This window comes from Hibiscus syriacus, unplaced genomic scaffold, assembly GCF_006381635.1.
Source record: "Hibiscus syriacus cultivar Baekdansim isolate YM2019G1 unplaced genomic scaffold, ASM638163v2 tig00110020_pilon, whole genome shotgun sequence".
In the NCBI taxonomy this organism is placed as follows: domain Eukaryota; kingdom Viridiplantae; phylum Streptophyta; class Magnoliopsida; order Malvales; family Malvaceae; genus Hibiscus; species Hibiscus syriacus.
Genome location: NW_024062568.1, coordinates 1,597,346 through 1,616,008, shown reverse-complemented (window position 1 = coordinate 1,616,008; position 18,663 = coordinate 1,597,346). Strand labels below are relative to the sequence as shown.

Sequence of the window (18,663 nt, the reverse complement as noted above, 5' to 3'; positions counted from 1 at the left end):
GAATTTGGGTATGTTTGTTTCTCGTAATTGAAATTACGGAATTAGTTTTCTCCGAATTTTCGTGTTTGTTTCACGTAATTGGTTTTCCGAAAAATGTTTTCCCGTGTTTGTTTCACGTAATTCGTTTTCTGTAAAACGTTTTCCCGTGTTTGTTTCACGTAGGGTCTGTTTGTTTAGCTGTAATTGGTTTTCCAGAAAATGAATTACTGGAATTTAATTACTGAAATTTGAATTACTGGAAATGAATTACTGGAATTTGAATTCTGGAAAATGAATTACATTTCTGTAAAATGAATTACATTTCTGGAAAATGAATTACATTTCTGGAAAACATCTGGAAAACGTTTTGATGTTTGGAATGTTATTTAAACATTTTTTCGGTATATTTTAGTGAAATAATTTTATAAATTATATTAATTATTTATTAAAGTAATAGTACTATATTATATTTTAAAAATATTAATTAGTATATTTTAATATCTTTACTAAAATATTATTGAAATATATAAATAATATTATTCATTATTAAATATATAAAAAAAATTATTATTATATTAAAATAAAATATAATCTTATATTATTATATATATTTATTATTATTAAATATTATATTATTATTATAAATATTAATAAATATTTTAATATTTTAATAATTAATATTTGATGAAAATGATATTAAAATATTTTATTTATTAAATTCATAAAATAAAAATTTTGAGTATTTTTGGTTTGAAGTGAAGAGTTCGGAAAATGACTTACGGAAAATGAATCCGTAAGTCATTTTAACAGAAAACACAAAGGAATTCTGTTACTAGGAAAATGAATTACATTCCGGAAAACGAATTACGTGAAACAAACACGGGAAAACGTTTTCCGGAAAACGAATTACGTGAAACAAACACGGGAAAACATTTTCCGGAAAACGAATTACGTGAAACAAACACGGGAATTCGGAGAAAACCAATTCCGTAATTCCAATTACGGAAAACAAACAGACCCGTAATTCGTTTTCCGAAATGTAATTCATTTTCCTAGTAACAGAATTTGAGATCAAAAGTGAGAAAGCTGAAACATTTCAGTTGAGATTCATGGGGTTTTGGATAATTTCTGGTGAAACAACCACCATATTCAGACTCAGGGAGTCGAGATGAATCGAACCATAAAATTTGAGATCGAACGTCCACCATCTACGATAGTCGATGGTGATCGTGGTATTCAACCACCTTTTGTTTCAATTTTATATTTTTTAATTATTTTATATTAAATAATAATAATAAAAGGCCACATCATACATAAATATAATAATAATTCAGAGTAATAAAATAGACCAATTCGAAAGTTCATGAATAAATATAAAAAATAAAAGTACTATAAGGAGAGAGAGTATAGTTAAGTGGGAAGTGGTGTATTTTACCCTTATATTTAATATTGGCGGTTGTTGTAACTATATTACAAGGACAAGTATTTTGATATTAACTTTTTGACATGTGTGATCCACATGATGATTTTATTTTAATTATTATTTAATATTGTGGTTGTTGTAACTATATTGCAAAATTAAATATTTTTATTTAATATTTGGCTGTTGTAACAAACTTTCTCTTTTTTACAATATAGAAGTATGTGTAAGTATTTTAATATTAGATTTGTATTATGTGATTAATGGAATTTAGTTCAGTTATTATTATTATTAGTTTATTATATATTGATAAAATAGTGTCTGAATATTACTTAAAACTTGTTAATTAAAATGTGAGGTGAAAGTTTAGTTTAGTAAAGAGTAATTCTTTAGCCAATTTCTTATTAAATTATGAGTATTGATATTTGTCGCAACCGTCTTTCGGTTGGGCCCCGGAATCGGGCTTCGACTTGAATAAATGAATTGGAGTCGCCACCGACCACTTTAAAACGATTTTAGGTGGGTCGGACATCATCTTACCTAATCTGCGTTGTACCAGAAACGTGTCGGGTTCGGGAGTCGGTTACGATCAAGGAAGGATTAGCACCCTTGAACCGCCCTTTCGGTACCAATTAATTTTTCGGTTGTCTTTAATTGCAAAAATTAAAAATTAAAATTAAAATTAAAATTATTCGATTTGAAAAGCTTAACTTTGATTGACTGAAGTTTCTAAAAAACAATCAAAATGTTAGACAAAAGATAATAAATAAATGTTAAATAATACAAAAGAAAAGGGAAAAGAAAAATTAAAAAAATGTTAAATAAATGAAAAACGTTAACCCAAAAAATAGAAAAGAAGGAATTGTTAGTGACTGAAATAAAATACGCCTGAAATTTGAAGTCAGAATTAAAAATAATAAAAACTAATATCAGTGACTACAACGTAAGCATTACAGGTTCCAGGGAGCGGATACATAGTTTACCTATGAACGAAATTGCGCAGAAAGTCCCTGAGCAAAACGACGCCGTTTTACGCGCATTATATAAGGGGTATTTTAGGCCGAAATCGGCCACTCACCCCATTTGCAAACTTTGCTCCATCTCTCTAAAAGAGAGAACTCTCATTCTCTCTGGCTTCTCTCTAGGGCGATTTCCGGCAGCCACTCCGGTGGCCTCGTTGCTCCGACCGCCGCCTCGGCCGCCGCCGAAACCTAAACCCTCAAGAAATCCACCCACCGGCGTAGATCTACGCTTAAAGCTTCGACTTTTGCCTTTCTCGTCGGTGGCTTTTCGACTTCCAGTGTCCGTCGGGGCTCTGGGTAACTTACTGTTGTTCTTTTCTTTATTTTTGTATGTATTTCCTTGAGGTTTGCTTTGATGTTTGGCTGCTTTGGTTCGTGTTGGTTTACTGTTTTTGGTATTTTGCGGTTCTGTTGGTTCTCGATAATTTTCTGGTTTCGATCCTTTGGTTTCTGGCCGTTTGGTTGTGGCTTGATTCTGTTGTGTGTTGTCTGTGGGTACTGTGGTTGATGTATTACTGTGATGGCTCCGATGGTTCTGCCTAGCCTCCGATCATCCTTTCATCTGCATGCCTCACCCGGGCTTTATAGCCCCGGTGTTTGTTGGTCTGGTCCCGAAATAGGGGCGTTCGTGGCCGCTGTGACCGGTCACCCCGGGATGGGTCAGTCCCGGGATCTCGGCCGGTCGTTGGCACTGTTGACCGTCTGTTTCACGTGGCTCTTGGTTTCCCGGGTTGTGCGGCGCCTTGACCGAAACTGGATGTGAAACCCTAATATTTCTGCTGGGCTGGTTCAGGCCCGATTGTTGGACTTGGACCCGTTCTTTAAACCTGAAATGAGATAAACGAAATAAATAAATATCAAATAAAAAAAGAAAAAGAAATATATATATATATATAAATATATTTTTTAAAATTATATTTTATATGATTTTAAAAATGGTTTTCAAAACCATATAATATAATATATTTGAAAAAATATTTTAAATTTATATATTTTCAAACATGTTTTTGAAAAACTATATAATATAATTGTTTTCATAAATATTTTTTCCAAAATAATATATTATATAAGTTTTCAAAATGATTTAAAAAACTATATATTATATATATTTTAAAAAAAATTCAAAAATTATATAATATATAATTTTCCAAAAATGTTTTAAAAACTATATATTATATAATTTTCGAAAATGTTTTAAAAACTATATAATATATATAGTTTCAAAAAAATGTTTTAAAAACTATATATCATATACGTATTTTCAAAAATCATTTGTAAACTATATATATATATATGTATATATAAAAAATGTGGACGAAAATTAGTGTCTACAATATTGCCTTCAGAAATTGCTCATATTTTTAGTATAATTTAACACGATATCGATATCTCATTAATTATACTGCCACTAAAACTCAAAAATGCAGTCTTCACCCAAGAAATCATTCAAAAATGGCTCTAAATATTATGTTTTAGACCCTAAATGGTTCCTAAACTTCTTGGCACTAATAACACATAAGTTTTTATTTATTCAGCGAATGTAATTATAAGGTAATATTTGTTCTAAACACTCTCAACCATTTGACAATTAATGTCCAATCACCTTGCAGTCGCTTGTGCTCGAACCCATTGCTTTTAGGAACAACAACAATTCTTTTAACTACTCAAATTATTATGTCATGCTTATCAATAAATAAATAAAAGAAAGAAATTCAAACTACGTACATTTAACCTATAAACATCAAATTTGTGATCTTAGAAGATCTTACAAAAAAAATCAAAGGAAACTCGTTGCTCATCTCTTTAAATTTTATCGTTCTCTTTTTCTCCCGAGGTTAAACAAGCATAAAACGAGTTCATATAACAAACAGAGGGAATAAAAGGTAAAATTATGAATTTACAACATAAAAACAAATTAAAAGTAATTGAAAAAGCTTTCAAAGTCTAAACACTTGTTAAATTTCAAGTTAAATTTTAATTACTCCTTACAAAGATGATGGACTTTGCTTGAAACTCTAGAGATGGAGATAATTTTATCATTCTTAATTCCAGGAGATCGATTAAACTTAAAAAGTCTTGTCATTCGTTATTGATAGAAAAGAGAGCAGAAAAAAAGGGAGAAATAGGCGAATATGAATGGTCCATAGATGAAACTCTAAGCCAACACAAATCTTTTATTAGTAGTGCATGCAAAGTGGCACTTTCCTTATTTTAAACCATCTCTCTCTTTATAGCTGCATTGAGTCTTGCCCTCAAAAGTGGCGTAGCGCTGCTCGGATCAATCGTAGCCACCGTCGTGTTCCGGTATTTATATTCACCGCGTCAGGCTTGGGGTTTGATGTGTCCAGAAGCGATTGGTAAAAATTCCAATCTATTTATCGTCGTTTGAATAATGTCAATATAAACCTACAATCAACAATGATTCCAATCATGTACTTCTATTTGTTATTACGATAAAAATAAAGTTCAAGGGTACATAAACTCATCTACTTTTAGAAAAGCCATTAAATTTTTTTTTATATTTAATTAAATATTAATTTTGAAAAATTAATTAATATGATATTTTAACCAATGAAAATCATTATTAATCATTACAATGTTAATGTGGTAGTTTATGGTGCTTATATGTCGGGCCATGTATAAATGATAATATAAATATGTTTAATTGATTTTTTAAAATGTATGAGGGCTAATTAATTTACTATAAAGTTCAAGGATTTTTTATCTTTAAATTTAAAAAATAAAAATAAAAATAATTTAAAATATTAAAATATTAAAAAATACTAAAAATTAAAAAATTATTAAAAAATTAAAATCTATAAAATATTAAAATATTAAAAAAATAGAATACCTTCATTGAAAAAAAAAAATACTCGACTGTCCTTTTTTAGCAAAGAAATCTTGGTTTATTAATAAAAGCAAACAACTTACTATAGATCAAATAATCTTCGGTTTGTCTCTCTTCAACATGAGTTTATTATCATTATTATTATAATGTAAGGTTGGTTTCATTGAAAATATATTAAGGAATAACAATAGATTCATGTTAACGAGTGATAGTCAAATATTTGTATGATAAAAATGTTTAATTTATTAATATTTTATAAATAAATTTAAATTTTGATTTTTTTTATAATTTTAAATTTATCATTTTATAGATTTTGTTTTTTTAAAATTTTTAATTTTATATTTATTATTTAATTTTTATATATTTAATAGTGTTCTAATTTTTGTAATTTTATATTTTAAATTTTAAATTTTAAATAATTTCTTAATTTTATTTTATTTTCTTAAATATTAAATAAATACTCAAACTTTACAAAAAATCAATTAAACCCTCAAATCTTTTTAAAGAATAATTGATTTCAGCCATCATATTATCCTTTACATATATATATGGACCATCTTATTAGTAGTGTAGACCATTATATCAATAATGTAATGGTCAAGGGTGATTTATGTAGGTCAAAAGATCACAATAATTAAATTTTGGGTTCAAAAGTTTAATTAAGTAAAACATATTAAAAATTAATTGATTTTCTTCAAAAGAATATAAAACTTTTCCTAAAACTAATATAAAAAAGGGTAAAGTACATAAATGGTCCTTTGACTATGTAATACTACTTTGTTGAGTCCCTCGACTATTAGAAGTTATAAAATGGTCCTTCGACTATAGGGCGATGCTTTGTTGAGTCCCTTGACTATTAAAAATTATAAAATGGTCACTCGACTATTAATATTTTCCAAACTCGTCCTTTTTCGTTAAAAATTTGGTGGGCGTCTGAGCTAGAAGTTAACCTGTTAACTGAGATATAATAAAATCTTATTTTAAAACCATTTGAATTGTATAGTTGTTTCCGGAATAAGATTTTATCATATCACATTCAATAGGTTAACATACAGTTCAGACGACATCGATTTTTTAACAGAAAAAGACGAGCTTGAAACATATGAATAGTCGGGTGTCCATTTTGTAACTTATAGTTGGAAGACTTAATAAAACAACAACTTATAGTTGGAAGATCATTTTTGTAACTTATAATAGTAGAGTGACTCAACAAAGCAATACCTTATAATCGAGGTACCGTTTAAGCACATTACCAAAAAAAAACAGATAGGATCCATTGGAAAATTAATCGTGGGTTTAGTGTGATAGATATTAAAAAAAACTGGAATAACATTAAATTGATACATACCTTATTATGTGTGTATTTCATATTGCTCCAAGCAACAACCCACCTAATATTTCAGCAGATAGTATATGCAACACCACCTTTAGAATCTCCAGTTTGGGAATCGGATTGGTGCTTAATTTTCTCTGACATTTGTGCTGGAATAACCAATGGACGATTTGCAAATCCATACCAATCAATCTCGTCATACAAGGTGAGATCTTCATTGCTCCAGTTCTCAAGACTCACATCTGTATATATTGCAGGCCCCGGTTTATCCCCCATCACATGTGCATGTATCACATCTATACGTCGATTTATCTCGTTTAATCTTTGATCAACATATTCTCTCATGCTATGGAACTCCTCTTTGGTAACGTTCTCTTGATCTTCTCCTCCTGTTTGAGAATCTGCAGTTCCTTGGGTGTTTCCCATGGTGAAAAACCCTAGCTCGGATGTGAAACTGATACGAGATGGGGAGATGGGAAGAAGAGTTGTTTCACGAATGGCTTAATGAGAAAGGTTGCTCATAGCAAAGCTTGAAAATAATATCAGCGAAAGCTAGGATTATTTACTATGACTACGGGAGGAACTTGTTGATTAAATATTTTTTTCAATAACATAATAAGTTCTTTACTAAGCTAGGTGTAGGGGCAAATACAAGATTTTATTTTAAGGGTGTGAATTTTTAAAAATATATATATTAAAATTTCATGGAGTTTGAAATTACAAAATTTTAAGAAGTACGAAATTTTCAACGCGATAGTCCTAACACCCCAATCCATTTCCGATTAGGTGTTGTATTATCTCACTTATTATATGATCACAATCTTTTTTAACTATTAACAACATAAATCTCAAATCTCAGTTGCTCAAACCCAATGCCTTAAAGAATAACTCCTTTAACGACGGAGGTCACTTGATGAATTGACTCACTCATTTTTAATATTGTGGTTGTTATAACTATATTGCAAGACTAAATATTTCGATATTCACATGCATGATGCACATGCTGATTTTTGTTTAATTACGAGACATGTGGCCGTTACAACTGTTTTCCCCCTTTTTTTACTGTATAAAAGACTGTAAATATTTTAATATTAGCTTTGTATCATGTTTGATCAGCTTATTTTTCATGAATTATTTAACTACCATTAACATCTTCCGCAATTATTTATTTTCACATAGTTTAATGACCAATTGTGAACTTTACCCTTTATATGATATCACCTGCTAAATGATTAATTATTCGTGTCTAGAATTTGTATCGATACATGGGTACGAAATGTGAAATATAACCTCCAAGACCCTATGAATGAATGAAAAAAAAAATACACAAATCTAACCATGTCTTGAATTAATACTCATATCCGATATTCACACCCAAATCCGAATAGAATCACCCAAATAAAGGGATTTCGCTATCGAAAAAGCTTTCAACGCAGCCTAATATCCTTTTCGAATACGTTTTTATAGACGGAGAAGTATGTTTTAAAACAAAATAAATTGATTGGCATTAGATGTAATCAGGATATATTTGCATTCTTCAGAGATTTGCAGACTACTACACCTGCAGATGTCTGCATCAAGTGCTCCCCAAGCATTGCAGTACAAGAAGCATCTGTTTTAAGCTGAGGCTGCACCGATTCCCAAATCTTTTTCTTTTGAACCTGCACAAATTTGAATATGTAGTAATTGGAAAACTTTGTATGGATGCCGGAGCTGGTGTTACTCCTGTATCCTATTTCTCTGTGTCAGATACAAATGTCCAACATTATTACTTCATAATAAAAACGGAAGTCGGGGCAACATAGGTTGATGCAGAATGAATGGCATAGTCCAATGAACCCAATACTCTCATTGGAAGCTTCAAACCTTTAGCTTTCTCCTGTTTTTAGGTTGAGGCTAAGTTATGCAAAAAGGGTCCAATAGGATTAGCAATATGCCTATAACTATTTCAACCATGACTTTCTCCAATGCTATTAATACTAGGGATGAAACTGAGTGGAGTTGAGCACAAGAAGTTCAAAGCTAAGCTTGATCAATTTCCACCTTTAAAGTTCAAGCTCAATTCAAGATCAAAATCAAACCGCTCTAGCTCGATGGATTAAGCACGTTTACTTTTTTACTTGGTGAACTAAAAAATAAGTAAGATTCTCATGCTCAACTTCAAACACGGTTGTTTATGCTTGATCCCAAATTCAAATTTTAGTTTTAAAAAACTAATTAAATACATATTAAAACTTTAATTAAAAAACTCAATTAGGCTTAGAAACTACTCAAGTCAAGCATTACCGTCCTCAAGTAGCTTGTGAGACCGAAGTCCAATGTATAACCCTAATTAAATACCAAGCGGTCCAAGCCGAACAAGTTCAATATCAGGGATGCATGAATGGATGCTACTGCCAACTTGACCCACGTTTGATCCCTCAGTTACTAATAGGAGTTAATGTAGGAGATTGTGGTTCTTCAAGAGTTGAGAATGAATGTATATTCTAAATCAAAAGGGAGTTTAGTTTTCAACCTCAGATCCTTCAAAAAGGAACAGCATGTTTAACATTGTAAATTAATTTCCAATTCTTCCACAATATTTCTAGCAGTGAAATGAGAATAGATTCTTGCAGTCATATTTTTTTTTCTCCAACTATGCAAGTTCTTCCATAAAATAATACAAGTCTAGATGTCCATTAATTTCCAATTCTTCCTCAATATTTCTAACAGAGAAGTTAGAATAGATTCTTGCAGTCATATTTTTTTCCTCCAACTATGCAAATTCTTCCATAAAATAATTCAAGTCTAGATGTCCAAATGACGGCCATCATCATCATTCATTAATTTCTCATTAAGTTCACCTAGAAATACCAAATTTTGTCTTAACTCTCAAGCATACATCTTTATCATCAGATTCAGCCATTGCTAAAAAAAGGATCAGGCCAGACTGTTCGAAACTGTTGAATTAGGATCTAGTGGTTTGTCCAGTTCGGTATATAGCATTAAACTAGGAGTTCCGAAATCAGCTAATAATCAGTTGAATCAGAAATCATTGTCCATTCTGTTCAGTATATACATTAAACTGGGAAACCAGACCAGATTGGGTGAACCAGTTGAACTGGGAACTAGATGTGTTTCTACAGCTTCAATTTCTGTTTTATTCAATGGGGTTCCATCCGAGGAGTTTCCAATGGCCAAGGGTCTTAGACAGGGATGTTCACTCTCACCTTTATTGTTTAATCTAGTTGGGGAATTACTGAATCTATTAATTCGAAGGGCTGTTTCTGAGGGATTATTTTTTGGTATGACAGTTGGCAAGGAAGAAGGGTCCTTTAATCTTACGCAATTGCAGTTTGCGGATGACTTAATTATTTTTTGTGGAGCTTCGAAGACTCAAATTATGAATGTGAAGAGGGTTCTTAGAGTATTTGAAGTTATGTCAGGGCTGCAACTGAACCTTAAGAAAAGCATATTGTTCGGGATTAATATTCCCCAACAGGAGGTTAAGACTTGGGCAGATTCTATTGGTTGTACAGTGGGAAACTTCCCCTCTAATTATCTAGGCCTCCCTCTAGGTGCTACTAAGAATTCCTCTGTTATTTGGGAACCAGTGGTACAGAATTTTCACTCTAAATTAGCAGGTTGGAAGGCTGCTACTCTATCTTTAGCAGGGAGATTGGTTTTGATCAAATCGGTTCTTTCCTCACTGCCTACGTATTTTTTATCTTTGTTCAAGATTCCAGCTTCTATCCTTAAGTCTCTAAATTCAATTCTGTCTAATTTTTTATGGGGAGGGGGAAATGGTAATAAGAAGATACACTGGGTTAAATGGGATGATGTTTGCAGATCAAAGAATGAGGGAGGTTTGGGAGTTCGGAATCTGATTTGTATGAACAGGGCACTGCTAGAGAAATGGTCTTGGAGGTTTGCAAATTAGAGAAGTTCTATTTGGAGGAATTTTATTTGTAGCAAATACAACATTGATTCTTCTAGATTACTGTTTGATAGCAAGATTTCTACTCAATCTTCCTGGTTATGGAGATCAGTGGTTAATAACCATTACAAACAAGACTCCTTTGGTTCTAAGTTTCGTAGTTTGTGCAATTTTCACGTTGGAAATGGTAAGCATGTTCGATTTTGGCAAGACAGCTGGGCTGCTGATTTTCCGTTTCAGATTATGTTTCCTAGACTATTTTCGCTTTCTACTAATAAATACGGTAAACTTTGTGAGTTTGGGGAATTTCTTTCTTCGGGTTGGATTTGGGATGTTCAAGTTCGAAGAAATTTAAATGATTGGGAGCTTGAACAATGGTGTAATTTGGTGAGCATCATTTCTTCTTTTTCTCTATCTCTTGATTCTAGAATTGGTTTGATTTGGAAAGGTAGTGGGGACGGTGTTTATACAGTCGGTTCTTGTGTTGAGAAGTGTGGATCAGGTTCAGAAGATGTTCATTTCTGGAATAAAATTGTTTGGAGAGGATTGGTTCCCCCTAGAGTTGAAACATTAGTGTGGCAAATTGTGCTTCACAAAATTGCTGTTAAAACCGAATTGGTTAAAAGAGGTGTTCAAGGTATTGAGGATGAGTTATGCCCTCTTTGTAGAATGGTTGAAGAAACTTCATCGCATCTATTCTTTTCTTGTTCGGTTGCGTGGTCTTTGTGGAACAAATTTCTAAATTTTTGGAGGTTTAGTTCTGTGTTTCCTGCAGAAGCAAAAAGTTTTCTTCTAGCTTGGGATGAGTTGAAATCCAATTCTGCAATATGAACTTTCATTCCTGGGGCTGTTATTTGGTCAATCTGGAAAATCAAAAATTTTATTGTTTTTGAAGGGGGAAAGCTTGATCAGTCTGAATTATTTTTTTTAACAAGAGTTAGGCTGGCCTCTTGGTTTCTAGCAAAGAATAAGGATGTTTCTATTACTAAGGACTCTTTAATTTCTGATCCTTCTATAGGAGATTCCTATTCGTCCTACAATTTCTTGAAGTCTTCTATAATCCCTTGGTTACCTCCCCCTATGGGTTTCGTCAAGGTAAATGTGGATGCAACCACTAGCAGTGATTGGAAGGAATCAGGTCTTGGAGGTCTTATGAGGGATCAATCTGGTGCAATCCTAGGTTCTTTTCAGGAGCCTGCTGGTTCAGGACCTCCAACATTGAATGAACTTAAAACTATTCAAAGGGGTATTTCTTTCTTTGCCTCTTTTCAATGGAGGGTTAAAGATAGGCTGATCGTTGAGAGTGATTGCAGGGTTGCAGTAGACTGGATAAATAATGTTGACTCATGTCCAATTGTATATGGTTTTATTGTTAGAGATATTGTTGATAGTCTTAGAACTTTCGGGGGGGGTTGTTAGATGGGTTGCAAGGACAACGAATATGGATGCTGATGGTTTAGCAAAGGCTGGTATAGGTTGATTTTTATGTTGTTGGCTTCTTTAGTTTGGTTTTCTGGCTCCTGTATTGTTTGTAAGGGTTTTTTGGAATAGTTGTTCCAATGTTGTAATTCTATTTTCTATATTGAAATTATAAGGCACTCTTTTCCTCCTTCAGATGATTAAGAAGCTTTTATACAAGCTCCATTAATCAAGAAGGAGGTTTTTAATGAGGCCTTCAAATCTTATAAAAATATATATATATATAACATCAAACTGGGAGATTTTGAACGGAACAAAATGGTCCATTAGGTTTGACCTCTGGTCTAGCTTAGTAAACATTTAGATTCAGCAATCAACAAAGGCGTATTTACTATGTAACAAGCTAAACAACAACTTAGGGGTTGTTTGTTTGCCTCTAAATGGAGACATTCAACGCATTTGTTTCGCACCTCTGAATGATTCAGTGTTGATTGATTCTACAAAACAGTGCTGAATGATTCAGCACAGATGACAGAAGTACATTCTGAATGATTTATAGTCATTATCAAACAACATGTCACATTCAGAACTAATTCATACAGACCGTTTGAATCATTCAAAGCTTAATCATTCTGAAGTAAACAAACAGCCCCTTAGTTCCACACACACAAACATAAGGCACCAAATGTCAAAAGTTCAGATAAGAATAGAAGTGAAGCCTATGATACCTGGTTAGCAGTAGCAGGTTCAGGTTGGCCATCTTTATCATCTTCTGTCCCAAACCATATTCTCTCACCGGGAACTGCACCGTCGGGGGGCATAAGAAGCTCAACATTCTCATGCGCCGCATCGGAAGCCGCCATTAGCATTCCATTAGACTTAACACCGCGCATGTTCCTCGGCTTCAAATTAGCAAGCACCACAACTTTGGCATCCTGAAGGAGTTCCAAAGGAATGTACTTAACAAGCCCACTGCAGATTATTCTGGGTTCAGGCTCGCCTACGTCGACCTCTTCCACGTAAAGCGAATCGGCTTCCTCGTGCCTCCATGCTTTGAGTATTCGGCCAACCCTTATGTCGAGCAGGTTGGCTGCATTCCTTATATCGTCCGTAGACTGAGCATTAACAACCTCCGTAGACGGCGGTGCTGTGGGGGTGGCCTCCACGTTGACGTCCGGAGACGCACAGAACGAGCGGAGACCTCCGAGAACAGTGGGATTACAAGGCGAAATCAGGGGTTTTAAGCTTCGATTCGTCGGATACGAGTGAGTGAGTGGATTAATCTTGCAATTGCGGAGGAGGGGAAGTGATAGGGTACTTACAGATAATCCCCGCAGACCAATTGTCATCGCCGCCATTGCAATTTATAGCAGCGAATCAACCTGGAATGATGGGAAATAATACTTAATCGATATCAATCCCTGCGAAAAATAAAGAATCTCGTAAATAAAAACAGACCCAACAAATGAAAAGGATAATTTACCAAGACGATGAGGGTGAAAGAGACAATCTGTTAGAAGTCTGCCGTTGAAGTGAAACGTTGGAGAACTTATTAGTTTAACTCAGTCGAGTGGACCTCAAGCTGCAACTTATATTTGTTGATAAAATAAGGGAAGCATACACTAATTTATATAAATTAAATTATTATCATTATAATATAAATATATTATAATATAAATTTTTATTTTTTTTATTTATTTAAAAATAATAGCGATAAATTTATTATTAAGACATATTTTTAAAGGAATTTGAAGGGTTTTAGACTATGTTTATGAAATTTGTGACATTTTTATGAAAATTATATTGGACTCTCATTCATAAAGTAAAAAATGAGTTAATTAAAAATTTTAAGGTTTAACATTAATAGAAGACATCAGTAGATGGTGACTAACAACGATAATGAGTAGCGATCGACGATGAGAACTTTGACTGGATTTAAGGGTCAAATTGATATTTTATTTAAAATTTATGAGTTCAATTAGTACTTTATATAGAATTTAAGGTAAATTAGCATTATGTATAAATTTTAGAGATTGAGTTAAAATTAATTATTTTTACAAACATATAATGGGATTAAAACTTAGTGATAAAAATAAGACAAATCAAAATAAAAATGATTATAACATGATTTTTTAAAAATTGATGACCAAAATAAGATAAATTGAAAACAAAAGGCACTACCAATATAATTTACCCGAAATTCATATATAGTTTATATATTAATCCTAATATGTCTTATAAATGCAATTTGAATTCCATTTGAGCTATAATTTTGCATGATGTATGTATGCATGTTGAATTAATGTATGATAATTTAAGTTTTAAATTTTAGGATTTTTTTTCGTGTGTTATATGTGAAAAGTTAAAAATACTTTTAAGTATGTTTATCTGATTTAGTGAGACCTTTGTATTTTTTAAGTTTGTTCTCGATTAATAATGGTAATTAATCTTATGTGATCTTATAAAAATCTAATTTTTAATTTTTAATTATGTAAAGTGAATATATATCGAGCCTTTTTTATGATTAATGTAACATTTGGTATCTGGATCGTATCATTTTGACTAAATATCAGATGTTACAAAATATGTACAACATGTATTTAAGACACATGTGAGTACGAGCACGAGTCATATGATGGAGACAATAAACATGTTTGGACATTGTCTTCAATTATTTAATAATTACATATTTAAAATACTCATTTGTTTAGATATTAATAATCAAAATATAACATCTATCACGTATTAGTTTTTACAAGTGTTTAAGAGTAATATTTTAAATATATATTCATTGAACGATTCAAAACAAGACCTACTCACGTATACAATACAATTACTATAGTCTGATCCATGCAGAATCGGTCCTAATATTTTAAGGACCCTATGCCAGGAGGTGATGACAAGAAGATAAGTGAGGCCCCACACTTAGTTTCAATCATCAAAATGAGATCCATTGGATTATCATGTTTTTAAATTTTTTAAATAAAAAATTATATTTAAAAATATTTTTTAATTATTGAAATCCACTAAATTAGAGTGTTTGAAATAAAAAATATATATTTAAAAATATTTTTTAATTATTAAATTTAAAAATGAGTTCCTCCAAACTTGGTAACATGTGTCTTAAGTATGTATCACACATATTTTTTCTTTATAAATAAAATGTATACATTTTTTTTTACATTTTGACACATCATTATTTTCTTTTATTTTTGGTTTATCTTTTATAAACTTTGACAACCGTGCAACCTTGTAGGTAAAAGGGCGATAGGGCACGTTTTCAAAAGGCGTGGCTAACACAGCACGTCTTTGTCTTGTGTTTCAAAAAAAATTATGTTATATCTATAAATAATTTTTAGTATATATGAATCAATTAATTTTAGTGATAAAATAATTATTGTTATTTGTTGAGATATCGATTTCGAGTACCATAAATGTTAAAGTCTAATGGTTGAGCGTTATTATTAAACATACACTACCTTATATTTTTTTTAAATTAATAAAAAATTGATATCATTTTAAAAAATAATTTAAAAAAATATTATTTAGGTAAAAATACTCACTATACCAACTAAAATAAGATTCAATCATTAAATTGATTCAACTTATAAAATGGACCAAATTAACTTGATTAATTTTAAAAATCAAAATAAACTTAACGGAATGTTGATAGGCTTCATCGGTGTTAATTATTCTAAAATATTTAAAATTTAACACTTCAATCAATATTTACATTTTTTAAAATAATTTCTAAATAAGAGAAGTGAGAATGATAAATTTTAGTCTTAATGGATAATGAACCTATAACTTAAGAGATGAAATGTATTAACTTAGGGTGCGTTTGGTTCACAAAATGTAAAATTACCAGGGAATAAAATTATTGGTAATATTGTATATTGTGTTTGGTTGGTTTAGCAGGAATGTAAGATTATTGTATTTGGTTAAAGGAATTAAAGATTATTGGAATGTATATTTGATCAAATTGTCCTTATTATATATTTGTTTTTTTAACAAATTGCAAAATATTTATATATTTTCTTTTAAAAAAATTAAATTCATAAAATTTATATAATTTTTTTACAGAATTGAAAATATAAAAAGGTTTAATAAGGGTAAAATTTTATTTTAACCCTTGAACTTCATATAAAATTTTAATTATAGATTTTTTGTAAATCTAAAATAGTTTAAGGATAAATTTGTAATTTAACCTTCGTAGAAATTTTATTATTCAATGACAAAATAATGATAATTTTGGAAGAAAAAAATTAAGGGCATTTTAGTTCAAAAATTCGGCAATGTAACAACCCGAATTTTTTACAAAAATAATATTTAATTGAAATTGAAGGTTAATTGTAAAAATTGGCGAAAATTGGAGACTAAATTGAAAGATTTTAAAATTTGGAGCTTGTGTTAGAGTTAAAGAAAATTCAGGGACTAAGCCCTGAATTTACCCAATAAAATAAGGTGAATTTTGGTTATATATGTTATATGCGTGGGTGGTTTTCTGATTCAAAACAGAAAACCACCACCCCAAATTTCCTTTCCCCTACGTTCGTTTCCGACCCAGATCCAGACGTCGTCCGAATTCCGATCGTCGTTTTGAAACCACCGTTGTGTTAATCATCGAGCGAGGAACAAACTTTTCAATTTAATTGAAGCGAAACGCGGCCAAACGTCGGGAATTTCCAGTCAAAGTATCGACGTTTTTTTAGCTTTATCGCCGGGAAAATCTTAAATTCACCACCGATCGTTGCTCCGTTTACAACACCTCCTGTACCATCGTGTTCCTTGTGCTGTTTTGAATTCATCGGTGTCAACCTTGTTCGCCGTAGAAGGCGGCGCGTGAGGAGGTGGAGCAGTCAAAGTTTCAGCCGAGTTAAAATCGAGCTCTCCGCCGTTCAAAAATTTGAACCGATTGTTGTAAGTATCTCGAAATCGCTCAAAATAATTTTTAGGAATTTTTTCGGGAATTTTCCGACACCGTATCACTGTTCACGCGCCGCACGCACCGCCGCAGGGAGAGTGAGCTGCTGGAAAAACCGGTTTGACCAGTTTTGAACCGGTTTGACCGGTCTGAACCGGGTTGACCGGTCTGAACCGGGTTGACCCGACCCGACCGTTGACCCGACCCGACCGTTTACCGTTGACCGTTTACTTTCTTTGACCAAAACTTAAAATGGCTTTGACCGACCCTTAAACAACCGTAAATCTTTTCCGAGTATACCTATCCTGATAGTTTTCGACGTGCCGAATCCATTTCCGCAGTCCGTTTTGCCAAATTCGAACTCGAAGGTCTCCAAATTGACGGTCAAAGTGGTTGACTTTGACTTTGACCAAGAATTTGAATTTTCGAAAAGTCATACTTTATGTTTTTCGACGTCCTGATTCCGATTCCATAATCTGTTTGGCCAAATTCAGACTCTAAATCCTCCAAATTGATAGTCAAACCCGGAAAATGCTTATATACTTAAGAATTTTAGCTTTGAACAATTAAGTAAGATTTGGGGCTGATAAATTATTATTATTTGAAGGTACACGAGACTCTCCGGATCGTTCGACAGCTCGACCCAGCTCTTCTAGATCAGTTAAACCACGTATGCCAGTATTCACCCGTAAGACCCGTAAATTTTATGATTTTAGAGATTTATTTATGTTACCCATAAGTAATATAGTGTTACTACAAAATAGGTTCGAAAACTATAGCAGAGCGTGGTGAAACCAACAATCAGTAGATCTACTATTTGAAACTATTATCGAGGTGTGTTCCCTATTTATTACTGAACTGATTTATTTGTTTTAATATGTGGTACACTGAATTCTTTGGTTACCGTATTGTTGATGCACCGATTTAATGTGATGATTTATGGATTATGACTGTTATCTGATATTTGTTTTGAAATGGTATATGTAACACCCCCAAGCCGTATCCGACCCGGATACGAGTCCGAAGTGTCACATTGACTTTTCAAACCTTGACTCTTAAGAAAAATCCCGGGAAATTTAAAACTTTATTTAAATCAAAATAAAGACTTTATTAGAGTGCTCGTACTTAATGACTTATTACATGCCAACACTTTATACATAACCAAATACATACTTTGTCAAATATTTCTGATCTGATCTTTTGGTAAGGAAAACTGACCTGTCTTGCTCCGCATCACTCCTTACTCTTCTCGAAACCTACGTGTGAAACAATCACACGCTAAGTCGAAGACTTAGTGAGGCATAACAACTTATAATGCACTTTAAAACATATATTGATACATGCATGTTCTGTTCTATCATGTTATAGAAATTCCATGCATTTTTCATATCGTATAAAATCATATCAGATTAATTGCAGTAAATACATACATACATACACATAATTCATCATTAACAGTTTATCATATAATCACATACTTTTTCAATCAAACACTATACACACAACATCATATCATTTCTATAGCATTTATCATACCACTAACTTATATTTGTTCATATCTCTGGATTAGCCCATGTACATATGTGAGAACTATCGATATGTGAGTCTATAGAGGTTGTGCACTATGCTGTCACCACAGCTCGTATAAATGCACCGAAGTGCCCCGTAGAATTGCACCGTAGTGCCATATAATGATGTCCATAAGGACCACATAGAATTCTTTAAGAATCATATACATATGCTAGGGATCAAGTATGTGTCTTTCCAGACTTCACACATGTTCCAAAGAATATACATATGTC

General features: G+C 32.1%; 1 protein-coding gene across 2 annotated transcripts; it reads right to left on the bottom strand.

The window, feature by feature from the left end:
- Positions 1-8,044: 8,044 nt before the first annotated feature.
- On the bottom strand, positions 8,045-13,514 carry LOC120213179 (tyrosine--tRNA ligase, cytoplasmic). Of its 2 annotated transcripts, none has more exons than XM_039211321.1 (3): positions 13,445-13,498; positions 12,666-13,358; positions 8,045-8,263 (listed from the first exon to the last, which is right to left on the bottom strand). In XM_039211321.1, the coding sequence occupies exons 2-3, from the start codon at positions 13,293-13,295 to the stop codon at positions 8,120-8,122; spliced, it is 774 nt and encodes a 257-aa protein (XP_039067252.1). In that variant the 5' UTR covers positions 13,296-13,358; positions 13,445-13,498; the 3' UTR covers positions 8,045-8,119. The 2 variants fall into 2 exon arrangements, with proteins under 2 accessions (XP_039067252.1, XP_039067251.1); XM_039211320.1 differs by having other exon boundaries at positions 8,050-8,263; positions 12,666-13,319; positions 13,421-13,514.
- Between the last annotated feature and the right edge of the window lie 5,149 nt (positions 13,515-18,663).

Bases quoted from the DNA above. Each gene is read 5' to 3' on its own strand.
- LOC120213179 (XM_039211320.1), bottom strand. From the start codon at position 13,295: ATGGCGGCGATGACAATTGGTCTGCGGGGATTATCTGTAAGTACCCTA. The intron at 8,264-12,665 runs GTATCATAGGCT...AAATTTGTGCAG, and splicing joins AACCTGCTACTGCTAACCAG to GTTCAAAAGAAAAAGATTTG.